The 15,755-nt window shown below is 44.2% G+C and overlaps 1 protein-coding gene across 1 annotated transcript in view; it reads right to left on the bottom strand.

Annotated features, from left to right (window-relative positions):
- POLQ (DNA polymerase theta) overlaps positions 1 to 15,755 on the bottom strand; it is a 44,739-nt gene that overhangs the window by 14,221 nt on the left and 14,763 nt on the right. The window contains exons 12-19 of the mRNA XM_072398454.1: positions 14,791 to 14,933; positions 13,181 to 13,374; positions 11,549 to 11,673; positions 10,709 to 10,952; positions 4,595 to 7,215; positions 4,331 to 4,474; positions 3,999 to 4,192; positions 146 to 386 (exon numbers count right to left, since the gene is read on the bottom strand). Coding sequence (XP_072254555.1) covers positions 146 to 386; positions 3,999 to 4,192; positions 4,331 to 4,474; positions 4,595 to 7,215; positions 10,709 to 10,952; positions 11,549 to 11,673; positions 13,181 to 13,374; positions 14,791 to 14,933 — 3,906 coding nt within the window. The remainder of the gene's footprint in view (positions 1 to 145; positions 387 to 3,998; positions 4,193 to 4,330; positions 4,475 to 4,594; positions 7,216 to 10,708; positions 10,953 to 11,548; positions 11,674 to 13,180; positions 13,375 to 14,790; positions 14,934 to 15,755) is intronic.

Genomic DNA, 15,755 nt, shown 5'->3' with positions numbered 1-15,755 from the left:
TCCAACAATAGGGAGATTTCCCCCAGTAGTTTGTACCTCTGCCCCTCCCACAATGGGGGGATTTCTCTAATGTTGTTTTTTATCTCTAGTATAAGTGATCTGTTGAAGAACCCCTCTTTATGGTGAGATAAGGACGGATCATTACCTTGTAGCTTCTCTCTTTCCAGCAGCCCATTCAGCTTATTCATAACGTTGAAGACGAGAACCGATTCTATAGCCGCCCTGAAGCGCCCCGATTGGTCACCACCAACACAAAGTCCCAGACTCTGAACTCCTTGGCCAGTCCCAACTCCGTCCAGCAGGGGGAGCTCATGTGGCACAAAGTTTGTTACCAAGTTGTGGACGGTTCGTTCTTTGGAGCCGGGGTCCAGCAACCAGCACGCCACCTGCAGGATAAGAGATGTAATGACAGATTTACCAATTTCCTGGCAAATCATGAAAAAATGTGCACATACTTCAGAGATAAACCGATCATATTTTTTATATGTAAGGAATTGCCCGGCTTAGAGACAAGAGACAGGTAGCAGCAAATTACATGCAGCCAGATCTGTGTGGCCTTTGATGAGATATTCTAATAAACCTTCACCAGAGATAAGCCGATTACAGAATAAGATTGAGATTAATCCTAAAGTGAATCCAGCTGGTGATTGCACTGAGCCCCATCCTTATCAACCGCAGGAACAGCAGAGCGGAGCCACCAAAGGTGACACTACCTGATAAATCTCCCCTCTCATCAGCTGGAATCCTCATTACACATGTAAAACCCTCTGATGGTGGGAGAGCCGGAGCGGCGAGCCCAGAGAGGGAGAACCAAAGCTGCTTTTATCAATCATCTTAAAGGAAAACTCCAAATGTAATATTTATTACTGGCCGAAATAAAAACAAAATCAATAATTTCTGCAGTTACCACATCTACTGCCATAAAAACAGTTTTACCAGACAGGAAGTGAGAAGAAATCTCCAACCACAACACACACAGAAAATTATTTTCAAAAGTAGAATAGGGGAAAGCTAAATTTTTCTGTCTGTGTCCCCGTCTCACATGTTCCTTCTGTTACTGTTTGGTAAAACAGACAGAAAGCGAGGAAACACTCCCTAAAGGAGTCACCAGATGGAAATAAATACTAAAAGGGGGTTCTTATCGGTGGTCTAGCTACAATATTTAGCCCCCTGTGCAAATTTGCAAAGGAATACCAAACAGTTTCTCCAGCAGGGCCCCCCCTAGGGCAGCCTGATTGGTGGGCAGGAGAGAATAACTGAGAGGCATCATGGCACGGATAGCAACGAGGTAAAGGCTGGCAGATTATCTCTCTTTTCTCTCCATTCCATTCCCCTTTTTAATACCCCTTCTCTCTCCCCACTCCCTCTATTTCTCTCTCCCCCCTCCTATCTCTTCCTCTTTCTGTTCTGTCCACCCTCTCCCCACTCCCTCTATTTCTCTTTCTCCCCTTATATCTCTTTACAACCGTTTTTTCCTTCTTTTTTTTTCTCCGTCTCTCTTCTCCTATCCCTCACCCCTTCCATGATCTCTATCTCCCCTGTCCCTCTCTTTCTCTCCCCTCTTCATCTGAATGATTCCCTCCATCTCTCCACTCTCCCTTTCTTTCTCTCTCTCTACTCTCCTATCTTCTCCACACTCTCTATTCCCTCTCTCTCCATCCTTCTGCCCTCCTCCCCCTCTCTTTCCCATCTTCTTCTATCCTCCACTCTTCTCTTACATTCTGTTCTCTTCTTCCTCTTTTTCTTTAACTCTCTCCCCCTTTCCATCCTCTCTCCCATGCTCTCTGCCACCCCCTTCCCCACTTCCTCTTTCACTCCTTTCCACCTATTTCTCCATCCTTATCTCTCCATCACCCTTTCTCCGTCTCTACTTTCCTCCCTCTCTCTTTGCCTTTCTCTCTCTGTTCCTCCTCTCTCCTGCTCTCTCAATGCCCCCTATCTCTCCCCTCTGCCTCTATTTATCTCTCCCCTCTGCCTCTATTTATCTCCCTCCCCTCTTATTTCTTCCTCCATCCTTCTTGCTCCTCACCTTTATTTCTCTTCTTTTCTTTCTCCCTCTCTTTTCTCCCCTCCCTCTCTCTTCCATGTTCTCTTTCTCCGGTCTCTCTATATCTTACCTCTTCTTCTCTCGCTTTGTCCTTCCATTCTCCCTGTCTTGCTCTCTTTCTCTCTTCTCCTTCCATCTTTTCCTCACACCTTTCTCTCTGCCTCTCCATCCTTCTTTCTGTCCTCCTACCACTCTCTTTTCCTTCTTCTTGTCTTCCCCACTCTTCCTCTCTTTCCCCTCTTCTTCCCACTCTGTTTTCACCTTCCTCTCCTTTCCCTTTCCCTCTCCTTTCCCTTTCCCACTCTCTTCCTCCCATCCCACTTCCTTTTCTCTCCTCTTTTTTTCTCCCCTCAAACGCTCTCTCTCAATCCACCTTCTCTGTCTCCGCTTTCCCTCCTTCTTTTCCTCTCTCACTCCCCTCTATCTCTCTTTCCTTTTCCCTCTCCTTTCTTCTTCTCTCCCTCATTTATCTGGTGGATCAGCTGTTATGATGTGTTTTGTATCAGCATCAAAGTCTGGTATTGTTTGGGGGCAGCACAAGGTAGCTGGCCTAGGGGAGCAAAAAGTTAAAGCCTGGTTGCACACAAAGCTAGCGTTACCCGGACTGGTGCTATTCTTTATCTGCACTGGCTGTAGTGGTTAGGACAGACCACGCCATGTGCGGTGCATTCCCACAATCCTTACGCCCCCCTATTCCTAGGCCACTGGTTCCTATTCTTCCCCACCACAATAATGGTTCCTTTTAGCTAGGGGAGAACAAAATTTAAAATTTGATCAGAATTTGCCATTGCTGAGCATTCAGTCATTCCCTTATTCGTTGTAAAGATTCTTCATATGAAGCAGATCCAGTTCACACCAATAGATTACAACAAGATTGCAGACAGGAGGAAGCTGGCGGCCTAAAAAACCAGCAGCGACCTTTTGCTGTGCTCTCCGGAGGGGATCCGCTGCAGATAAGACTTTTCTAAACTTTAAGCTGTACAATTCCCAGAGCAACGAGACGTCTCATCGCCTGCAATTAGTGAGATTTTCTACAAATTTCCAGTAACATCTCCACCCGGAGCGGATGAAATGTGAAAGGGGGCGGAGACATTTTACAGTAAATCTCTTCCATGGTCCCTAATGGCTGTCTAGATCAGTGAAAGTGTCGTAATAACGATTCGGTCCCAGTGTCTGAGGTAGGGAGGGGTGCCAATAGGCAAATGAGTGGATTGGCTGAACCAGAACCGATTTAAAGGTAACTGCAGGAGTTACATGCTCATTTATGCCTAGGGGAAGCACAACAAGGAGATGTACTTACCTTATCTGTGCCAAGCTCAGGTTTGTGGACAGAAACTTAGCACCGCCACCCCTTCCTTGCAATGCAGTGCTACTGGATTGCATTGTGGAGGATAACATCTAAGCCTGCAGCCTCAAGGAGGTTACAGAGGAGGCTGCAGGTAACATTCACATGGAGGAGGAGTCTGCAGGAGCCAGGAGGTAAGTAAACCTCTATGGTCTGGATTACAGATTGCAGACCACCCTAGAACACATCCACATGTAATGCTGAGCCTCCATGATTGAAGCTTGAGGAGCTTGAATCCCTTTAATGAAAGGGATGTCAGACAGGGGAGGGGCTAGATTAAGCTGGACATCTGCCAACCAAGGAAACGCAGCGCTCGGACTTGCTGCAGACTCTAATGTACACTGACATTAACAGTGCGTAGCAAAATCAGGTAAATGTTTCAGTTCAGGAGTGGAATCTGCAAGGGAAGGCTGCAGGGCAGATTTAAATGCTTGTTTTTAAATTGAAATTATGCAGACTGTCTTAAAACGACTCAAGAGATGACAATCGGCCCACCCACATCTTGCAGCTGCTGTCATATCAGTTGCTTGAACTCATACCAATAACACCTAGCGCGCCCTTCTAACATATTCAATGCATTTAAAGTACACAGTGAGGAGGCAGCACCTTCGGGTCCTGGAAGTGTCCTGTGACAGAGGTCCGGCAGCCCAGGACAAGGGCCTTGTACTGCTCGATGAAGTTATACATGATAACCGTTCTCCGAGCTTCTTTCTGCTGCAAGGTGGACTGGAGGTGCCAGAGCCGGTCCTTCACCGAGAGGTTCTGATCCAGAGGAGGAGGGGCCAGGCTGGCGCTAATGTCTGCAAAGAGAGAAACACAAATCAGAATATCACAAAAATAAGTAAAATATTTTCATAATGGTCTATAATTTGCTACAGATCCCATCCCATGACATAAAACACTCCATTGTGATCCTGCCAATAACCCCAGTGGCTCACCTGACTGATCCTGCTCTTTCTGTAAGGACAGGTAATAGGCATCCTTCCCTCCCCAGCACACAGCCACACCGACCAGCAGGACGTCACCCCAGCCTTGGATGGGTAGACCGTCTTCCTTGGCTTGTATCTGCCTTGGCGATTGAGCTGGAAAATGACAAAACAGCAATTAAATGATTGTACTTTTGTATAATAGACAAAGTATGCACTTGTCCTCCTAACACCCTGGATTGTATAAGGTAGAAAATTCAAATAATAAATAATCACCTGCTTTAAATCTGCCTCCAATACAGACCCGGGAAGATGTTGGTTGTATCTTCTTCTCGCAGGCCACAGACAGAGAGAAGATCTTCTGATTCCGCCACTCCTTCAGAAAAGTCTGAAAGAGATTCTGGTCGCTGGCCACATCAATGATGCTGAATTCCTCCGAACTGGATGGCAGGAGGGGGGCAGAATCCTGGGATAGCTGCAGAGAGAAATCTTCACCCAGAACAGGTTCATCCTCAGCAACATATTCCTCCACATCACTCTGTGACCCCAGGAATTTGTCCTCTTCCACGTCAAGTGATGGGAAGATCAAGCTTTCAGAAAACTTACCTCTGGTTCTAGATTTCATAGAAGACATCCCTATCATCATTCTAGATGTAGACACACTGGGGGGTGTTGGAGGAATAAGGTCATTACAGCTCTCCGGTCTGGAGTCGGGTTTTTCTGCTGATGCAAAGTTAGGCGTAGAGTTACAAGTACCAGCAGCAAGAACAGCATGGTCGATAGAAGGAGTATGAGGGAGCTCTTCAGGTTCTAGACACAGTGGAGGTTCCTTCCTTCCTTCTTTCACACAAGGATCAACAACGACCTGTTGTGGTCGGGTTATGTTTGGGTCTTGTGATTTGTGATTGATTGCAGGACTCGAACACTGATCTAGAAGTTTCTGCATCCCCTGAGTGAAGCTAAATGAGAGATCAGACCACTCCAGATTTCTTGATGTGACCATCCTCTCTTGTATTTCGGGACTCATTTCGGGACTTATCTCACGTGCTGCTAGATCTGGGCTTTGCAGAATATCACTTTTACCTTTACTTTCTGAAAGGCGAGGCAGTTCTGCATGATCTAGAACTTCCACCATCTGGAATGAATCGATCTGCGAGAATGAAATCGATGCTTCTTCACACTCCATGGGTTGCTCCTGCTCTTCTGTCACCTCATCGATTGGTAGACCGAGCTGAACCGTAACTTCGGTTCCTTGGTCACCTTCACCTGCTGGGTTTACTTTGGGTTCCTCTAATTTTGTGACAATGCCCAGATCTTCATTGAAGCTGTCAAACAAAAAACTGTCGCTCATGTTCAAGCTGGATTCTGCAAATTGATTACATCCTGAACCATCTTCTGATTCCTGGTTTTGTATTTCGGCATTTTTTAGGTTCTGTGGTGAACTTTTCTCTTTTTTGGGTTGGCTATGGAAAGTTTGGAAAATGCTCTGGAGCTGTGTGTCAGTGAGAGAAACATCATTCCCTTTCAACCAGGAATAATTCTTAAAGGTTTTCAACTGTGGATGTCCTTCTAAGTCTACTTTGGGCTCATCTGGGTGCTTTAAAACTTCCTGTACAAAATTAGCAGTCACTTGACTTAAATGACTTATTTGTTCTTTGCTTGGATCTGCTGCATCAACATGTGTTTCCTCTCTAACAAGCTCAATGGCTGCCAGGCTTTGTGCATGGCAGTTTGGTTTTGACAACTCAGCTGCCAGCTTTGAATCTCCGTCTCGCTGTTTCGGCTCCGATTTAGATGCCACCTGCTGCTGTATTAACTTCTCAATCTGAGTATCCAGCTGAAAGCTGTCCTCGAAGGTCCTCGATGCCACACAGAAATCTGGAGAGCGGAGGTTTCCAGAGTAACACAGGACGGGTTTTATATCTGCAGCCTCAGAAACCGGTTCTGTTTGTCTGCAAAGGCCATTCATGGACTTTTGTTTGTGATCAATAGATCCAAATACAGATTTATGTTTCTGAAGTGCGTCTGCAGGCTGGAGAGTCGGCGGTGGCGCGGTTGATGTTCCCGTTATTTCGGGGCATTCTTCTTGTATAGAATGTGAGTGGTCTTTTATTTCACAAAGCAATGGTTTTTCATTTTTCTCTCCATCGGACTCTTTTATTGCCGGGTCACATTGTACAGAGATGGGGTTAATGCTAACTGAAGATTCTCCTGACTGATCCCCTCTGGATTTATTAAACTTTATTTCTCTAATTTTCTCAACCTTTTTAGAAACTGGTGAAGCTATTGATGTTCTCTGACTTATCTTAGGTAATATTTCATTGGAAGCATTTGACCTATGTTCAGGAATATTTTCTTTATTACTATTACAACCAATGTCTGGTTTTGTTATTAGGGGTTCAGTGGACACTTCATGATTCTGATGCTCGTTCTTGCCAGGTATGGATTCCTCCTCTGTCTTACTCTGGACAGAGTTCTGTCGATGTTCAGGCCGCGTAGTGTTTGACAATATGGTTCCTTCTTGTCTCTTCAGCCTGGGCGTCTGAAAATTCTCAGGACCTGCAGCAGGTTTACTTTCTTCTAAATGTGGATGGGAATTATTAGGTGAAGGCTTACCGGTCGATGTTGAAGCCTTATCTGACCCCTCGTCTTGTCCAGTGGGAGAATTTCCCCTTTTGGATGACCCAGAAGAGGTGAGAGGGGAATCAGAGCTCACATTGGGATCCCATTGTATCCCCATCCCTGCCAGGTCTTCTCTCAGCAGTTTCCGGGCCTCTTCCACAATCAGCTCAGCCGCTTCTCTCTCAGTCAGCCCCTTCTTTCCGGATATCCAGATACACCGAGCGACCCGACGCTCCTGAGCGGCATCTTCGTCTTCATCCACCGCTCTGCGGACGCTGCACACACAGAAAGGTTAGATCACAGGTTTGCAATGTGTCACAGAATCAAATGACAACTTGAACCACATCTAAAATAAAATGGTTCTGGATGGCCAATTCCTCAAAGCCAAAATACAGCATTGAGTTGTTAAATCACATGATAAGCTGGCTGCTTTAAGTGAAATCTTTGCTGTAGAGCTGAAGCAAGCAGCAAATTAAACAGTTTAAATGCACAAATATTACCTGCTTATTAAATAGTCTTGTGACAAAAACATCTCTGCTCAACAGCACAGCATGGCCGGTGACCACACTTTTCTCTGCTGCAGTTAAGCAGTACAGTTTGGTCATCAACCTGCCCACAAAATAAGTGCTATACTGATAAAGTCATCATTCTGCTCTCTCCATCTGCTTAGCAATAGCACTGTGCAAATCAGCAGAGCCCGGATCTGCTCCGCATAGTTCTTCCCTTTCCTTTTCTGCAGTATGGTGGATTAGAGAAGGCCAATACGTTTATATTTGCCTGGAGATCCACTACCAGACTAACTGCTTATCTATTTTTCCAGGAACTGAAACGCTAAAATGTTTGTTAAAAGCCAGATATCACCACCACTAGGATGAAAGTGTTATGTGAATGTGAAGTGAATGCAAAACCTAATAATAAATTGTCATTAATACAATGCACTGTGCATGGTATAGTTTAGAAATATACTACTACTACACATTATCCATATAGCGCCAACATATACTGCAGTGTTTTAAGTCTATAGTCATGTGACTAGCTGTCCCTCAAAGGAGTTTACAATCTAATGTCCCTACCATAGTTATATGTCATTAATACAGTCTAAGGTCAATTTTTTGGGGGGAAGCCAAATAACCTAAGTGCCTGTTTTTGGAACGTGGGAAGAAACCGGAATACCCGGAGGATACCCATACAAAAACAGGGAGAACCTGCAAACTCCATGCAGATAGTGTCCTGGCAGAGATTCGAACCTGGGACCTAGCGCTGCAAAGGCCCGAGTGCTAACCATTGAGCCACCGTGCAGCCTGATGTAAAAATGAAATTGACCATCCTGGTCATCCAGCCCCTTCTCATCCTTCTACTTGGCTGAGATCTGTACCGGTGTAGTCAGTTAGCATCCATCACTGCCTAATTGGAGCTATAAGAGGCATAGTCTGTTGTCACATCAGCCCTGCAAGTTTTGCTGCACAGTTGCAAAAAGCTTGGAAGGACAGTGTGTAGTCACATGACCTCAAATTAAAGCAGAACTAAGAATCCACTTCTGAAAAACTTTAATAAGTTAGGTTTTTATTGAAGAAAGGTTCAGGTGAAGTCCCTTCTACAATAACCCCTCTTACCTGCCTGATTGCTCTGAGTTGCTGTCAAAAAAGCTGAGCTGCGCATTCACAGCTTAGGCTTTGGCTGCCAGGATACCCAGCAATCCCGGCTTTCCCTTCACTTCATGGGAATGGATGAAATCCTGCACATCTGCATGAAAGTTACATCTCAACAAAGAGAAGAAAGAAAAAGAAGGTGGCGCCCTGTGATAGAATAGGGACCGGTGAATATTGCAGGTTAAGTTCAGGAATGATTACTGAAATTCCGGTTACTTTTGAGAAGAATTGTTTTCACTCCCTGTTGTGTTTCTATCACCCAATGCAGCACTGATAGTGCCACACAATATAAAAGGATTTAAGGCTGCCGGCTGTCTCTTAGATTGGACTGACTGACTGCTGAATTCTGTAAACATCTATCCAAGATTAAGATTTAACTGAAAATGACATGAGAAGGGAGCAGCAAATTGGAGTTGAAGCCCCCTGAGCCGAATGTTCACACAGGGACTGAATATACAGAGGATACAATACAGCCCACAGGGAGAAGACGTGACGACTCGCTGACTTCATTCTAATTTCAAGCAAATATTATAATTGGAAATGAGATCCCGCTAATAACAGGGGTTTTGGATAATCCAGAAGAGATACGGCTGAATTTAGATGCATTAGCCCAGTCCCAGTGTTAATTACTTGGCATAAAAAAAGGGACATATTGTGAATCCTAATAAAGAGGAGCCAATTAAAAGGGTTTAAACCTTAATAAAAACAGGGAAGACGTCTACTATACCAAGGCAAAACGTGATTCTATCCTAATTTAATCTATCTATGGGATAACAATGATACGCTCCCCCCAACCAATGGCTCCTAGCTTTAACAGGACTATTTTGTTTTTGCTGAAGGAGTAATAAGGAATAAAAGGAGGATAGGGCTGTGCAACTAGAACCTGTTGTCCTGTCCATGCAACATTCAGATATATTTCAAGCTGCAGCTAATAATGACCTGAAATCCCACCAAAAACACAAATCTATCCGAGACCGCCCGAATCTCCCCGGCCATTTCCTCCCCTCACATAAAGGGTTCAATAAGTTCTGACATAAAAAATTACTCTTCATTACGAAGTGAGATCCGAAGCCCCGCACGTGATGTCCTCATAAGAGGTAACCCCGATGACAAAGGAGGCGAGCAGATAGAGATCGATAAGAAATTAAAATGTCTCCTGAAGTTCTGTGTTTACAAGGTGTGATAAAACCGTTACTGAATAGACAACATAATCAAAAATATAAAACTTACATAGAAAACTAGACAAGGAAGGCATGTCATATCTGCCCTCGACCCACCCCTTTGATCCACCTGCCCTTCGACAATCCCCCCTCAGGCCCCCCCGGCCCACTCCTTTAATAAACCTGCCCTCGGGCCCACCCCTTCAGAAAGTCTGCCCTCGGGCCCACCCCTTCAGTAAGGGTCCCCTCGGGCCCACCCCTTCAGTAAGGGTGCCCTCGGGCCCACCCCTTCAGAAAGCCTGCCCTCGGGCCCACACCTTCAGAAAGTCTGCCCTCGGGCCCACACCTTCAGTAAATCTGCCCTCGGGCCCACCCCTTAAGTAAATCTGCCCTCGGGGCCACCCCTTCTGCCTTGCACAGTTGTACCAGCTTCTCTTCTGGAATTGCTTTCCCTGATTTTACTGCACACTGTGAGCTTTACATGATGTATTAAAAAGCTGCAGCAAATAATGTCCCACATTGTCTACCCCCTCTCTCCCCAGCCTGACCGTCCTTAGACTGCTTATTTATTTATTGGATTTAGGTCCTTTCAATAATGAAGGCTCAGCATCACGTGTCACCTAGGACGGTCTGCATGCATGTACAGCCTGCCTAGTATTCAGCATAACAATCAGTATTGATCAAAGTAATGGGCAATGTAAAGAGGAGGATTCTGGGAGTCCCTCCATGTATGACAAGTCATATGACAAAGGTTCATGACAAGAATAGCAGACGTGTGAAGAGGAGAATTCTTGGAGCTCATTGGAGTCATATGTGAGCATGAAGGACAGGCAGGGTTTATTTGGCAAAAATTGGCTCATTGGAATCACACAAGAATGGTGAAAATATTGCATAGTGTAAAGGGACACAAGAAAGGGGGGGGGGGTTATGTCAACCTGATCAGCAGTAGGGTCACTCACCTTTTAAAGGGCACCGCATTCTTCAATGCCGCCTCCACGTCAGTGATGTTCCCTCTGGCGAGTTCACTGATGGTGATGAAGCCAGCATTGTAAAGCGCTCGGGCCCTCTGAGCATTCAGCAGATCCAATCGGACCAGATCGCAGAGCTCGCGCTGTACGCCAAATGTCAGACGACTCTGAAACTGCGACAGTAAAAGCTCCATGTTGTGCCAACCCAGACGACTGCAGAACACCGTCACTATACCTGGGTCAGGGACACAACATATGTCATTATACCTGGGACACGGACACAACATATATCTTTATACCTGGGATACGAATACAACATCTATCACTATACCTGGGACAGGGACACAACATACATCACTATACCTGGGACAAGGACACAACATATACCCCTTTACCTGGGACACGGACACAACATATATCTTTATACCTGGGATACGAATACAACATCTATCACTATACCTGTGGCATGAACACAACATATATCCCTATACCTGTGGCATGGACACAACATACATCCCTATACCTGGCACACAACATATATAACTATACCTGGGACAGGGATACAACATATATACTTATACCTATGCCACAAAATATTTCTTTATACCTGTGATACGAACACAACATATATCGCTATACCTATGACATGAACACAACATACATCATTATACCTACACCCAACGTAAATATTTATATATCTGTACACGTACCATACACTTCTATCCCTGCACATACACCAACTTTGACATTCACTGACCATTTAAGAAGTATTGAAGAGTTAGCAGTCGGTATCCACCAGATGGCGCCAGAACACCTCCTGCAGCAGCTTACCTGCATATGTGGCTGCTGATTGTTGCAGGGATTGGAGCTGCCCCCTGCTGCAACCATACTTCTTTGTCAGTTCTGACAGCGACACCTCGCTGATTAATTCCAGGAGAACCAGACTTGTGTAGAACCTGGAGAAATACCAGTATATAAGAGATTAGAATAAGGGTGAATGTGTGATTAGTGGAAGCCTTAGTTGACTATCACAGGGAATGGTCAGGGGGGCCTGCAGTAGTACCACAGTAGTCATATTAAGATCTGCTGGCTTTCCACATAAAGCCATATGCACCTATGCAGAATCTCATGCCTGCAGACATAACTTTAATCAGTTTTCTTGCATGTTCTCAGCCCCATCTACTAATCCCTGGCTCCAGAACATTCATAGTGTTTGCCTGGGGAGTAGTAGAGACAATCTCACTTTCACCTTAAAGTGAGATTGTCATAAAGTCATGACTCATAAAGTCATGATGGGAACATATCCAAAATACCTAAAGGACAGGTGGACATGGGGGAAATATTATTATTAATATTATAATAATATTAATAATAAACATGATTTATATAGCGCTAACATATTACGCAGTGCTGTACATTAAATAGGGGTTGCAAATGATAGAGATATACACAGTGACACAGGAGGAGAGGACCCTGTCCCGAAGAGCTTACAATCCAAGAGGAGGGGAAAGTATCACACAATAGGAGGGGGGATATGGAATTGTGGGTGAGTAGTGAGGGTTTTAAGAGACAGAAGAAGATGGGTAGGTGAGTTTAAAAAGATGAGCCAAATAGGTTGAGGAGGACCATTCCAGAGAGTGGGGGCAGTTCTAGAAAAGTCTTAGAGGCGTGCGTGTGATGAGGTTATGAGTCAGTCGTAGATAATTGGAGAAGCGAAGAGAGAGGCTAAGGGAGTATTTTTTTACCAGGTCAGAAAGGTAAATGGGGCAAGAACTGTGGAGGGATTTGTGTATCAGGTAGGTAGGTGGGGGAAGAGTTGTGGAGGGATTCCTGTATTAGGTAGGTAGGACAAGAACTGTGGAGGGATTTGTGTATCAGGTAGGTAGGTGGGGGAAGAGTTGTGGAGGGATTCCTGTATTAGGTAGGTAGGACAAGAACTGTGGAGGGATTTGAATTGGATTCCAAGGTGAAATGGAAGCCAATGAAGAGAACTACAAGAAGAGGAAGCCAAAGAGGTGGAAAGGCTGTGTATGGGGTAGGTAGGTGGGAAGGCCATATATGGGTAGGTAAGGTGGGAAGACCGTGTATGGGGTAGGTAGGTGGATGGATGAGTCTGGCTGCAGCGTTCATATTAGATTGTAGAGGAGAGAGTCAGGTTAGTGAATACCGAAGTGGAGGAGGTTACAGTAGTCCAGACGAGAGATGATAAGAGCACGTACAAGGAGTTTGGTGATTTCTGGGCACAGGTATGGGCGGATTTTGGATATTGTCTCCATACACACCTGTAATATAAGGATTGCCAGTTCTGGTCCAAATAATGAGAGTCAAACTCCTTTAAATATAAGTTAATTTACTTTGCTCATCAACCTTGAGCCTTATGCAGCTCTACTGAACAAGAATTTTACTTTAATACCATGAATGTTCTCTGATTTCTCACACACAATCAATAAATGAACAAGTTACCTTTTATGAATTGCGATCTGTCTCTGCTGACGGTCATTTTTGGCAACAATTTTCCCTCTGACGGAGCGAGCAAGGAAACCTTCTTCTATTCCCACCAGCTCGGCTACACGTTTCATGGACACAGGAAGCTTCTCCCATAGGCAGAAGAACTGGTACCAGTCAATGGTGGCCCAATCCTCATACACGGGGGTGACCTGGAGAAAAAGAAGTAAGACGTATTTGTTTAAGGGGTATTAGAATTGAATTCAAGTTCTGCAGCAAGTTAGGTAACCCACAGTAAAACTTTAGATACATTAAGAAAGTTTGGTTATAATATACAACAGAGTTTATTATGTAGGGTTTCTCCAGAGATTGCTCAGGGTTCCTTGAGCAATGAGCAGTTTGTGTCTCTTAAGTCAGTTTAAGTGACACCAATGATAATGATGAATTGCCTTTCTTGCTACTGGCCAGCAATGTAAGAGGAATTCTTCCCACTGACCACCACACTAATATACTGTGAGCCGTGAATATAGCAATTATAGCCGGTGGTCCCTGAAGACCAGAAAGTTGTTTTAAGTGTTAGCAAGTGTGAAGGCAGGCTGGTCATGGTAAAGAATTACCCAGCATCAGGGAATGCATACGATTATGTCTTATTTACCAAGTGCAACCAACAAGTGAAAGCAATAGATTTTTTGACTGCTAGTTTCCTACAGTTTTTTATTCCTTTGCTGTAAAGAGAGAGTAATAGGTTTTCTGCTGTTCAGCACTATTCAGAATACACATACAATGGGCCGGATTTAGGTTCCCATGGCTAAAAAGGATAAAAAGGATAAGCACATCTGGAATTATTCTGGTCCAGAATTCAGAACATTTACCAGCAAATAAAAGAAATCCATTCCAGGTTTGCTTGATCACCCAGCTTCACTGATAAAAAAAACTGTATCCTCTCCAGCCTTGGAAAGCTTTATTAAATCAGGCCAATTAAGTGGGACTAACCAACCCTTCCTCTCTGTCTCTAGTTTATATAGCTCTAGATGAAGAATGCAAGCAAATACATTGGGACCGTCTTATCAGAAAGCCCAAATGTCCCTGAAAATTTAGTGTCATGAAAGAAACCTGTGAAGGCTTTAGTAATTTTCACATAATGAAAAGGTGATACAAACGATCAGTTTTTAAACCTAATAACAAAAAAGTAAATATCAACTACTTAAAGCAATCAATGTTCCTCTTTGCATGGCCAAAGTTTCTAGCAGCCTTCTTTGTCTTCTAGAATCCATGAAACGTCAGAGAAATTCAAGGCCACCTGGTTTTTATTGGAAACAATTCATGGATGGAAGAGATATCCGATCATATAGATATGCACACCCAGCTAAAAGGAGCCGGGGAGAACACTGTGTATGTTTGTTTCTTATCTACAAATTATATACATAAAGCATATTAAAGAAAGTAAAACTCAGTCTTCTGCAAGGTGTCTCCAGCAATCTCCTATAACTTGGAAGAAGTATCTAGCAAACTTTAGGAAGTTATTATGGCATTGGTAACAGTATTACAGGAACAAGGAGGTGGTGGGTTGCAGACCTGATGTACAAAAAACAAAAAAAAATGAACCATTTAAAACAATTCTGCCATACCAAATAAAGGATGTGAAGATCATTCTCTAGTACAAATCCTTTCATTGCTCTTTGAAGATCAGCAAAAATTCCCAGAGCCTCCACGGGTGACAGAGAGGAGGAGAAAGTGGCGGAGCCCAGCTTTGTGGGACGATAAACTTCAACTGTAAATAACAGAAAAAAGTTATAGGGTACTTATAGGGTATAAGATTTAGTCACTCAGAAGCATAAAGTATAAAGAATAGGAAAATCTTTTTTCCTAATTTTGGATAGAGTGAGGAAAGTTTAGACCTCTTTAACAAATGTTTGCTTGTCCCTAAGATTCAGTGCTCTCTTTGTCCTGGTGACCGTCGCTATCATGAAGTAACTGGAAATCCTAAAGTTTAGAGTTGTCATGAGAGAAGGTGAATCTACTATTGGGGCCATATTTTCTGAGACTTAAAGTAAAGGGCAATTTCTGCTTGCCCTCCTGCATCCCTCCTTTTAGCTCTGTAAGACAGAGAAGAAAAAGCATCATCAGCCACACTTTTCCCTGCTACAGCTGTGTCTTGCTGAACCTGCTTCCATCAGCACAGATCGACCGGTCTCCAAATCAACAGCAGCGACAGGAATACACGGTGACGTATAGAACGCAAATGGCAAATTCCTCCCACTCACATTCCTGTCCCCAGGTTACATCACATCTATTCTATTCATTGCTTCCCCAGGTCACTGTGCATCCCTCTCCACAAACCTTGGACCTCAGGTCAAAGCTCATTCCATTCACCCAGCTTACAGTACATGACCCCATCCACTTAAGGTCTGTCCATGGTTCATATTCCCAAAATCCACCTTCTAGTATATTATAAAATGATAGGAGGGAGTACCATTTACAGAGTTTAGGATCCAATGAGCTTCACCCGGACCTAACTGAAGACTAACATAAGGGTCCTCTCGTGTACCAAAAGATATTTTAGGCCAGGTCACACAGCTTCAGTTAAACAAAA

The sequence above is a fragment of the Pyxicephalus adspersus genome, chromosome 1 (genome assembly GCF_032062135.1).
Source record: "Pyxicephalus adspersus chromosome 1, UCB_Pads_2.0, whole genome shotgun sequence".
NCBI lineage: Eukaryota > Metazoa > Chordata > Amphibia > Anura > Pyxicephalidae > Pyxicephalus > Pyxicephalus adspersus.
This window is presented reverse-complemented; position numbering and strand designations above follow the sequence as displayed.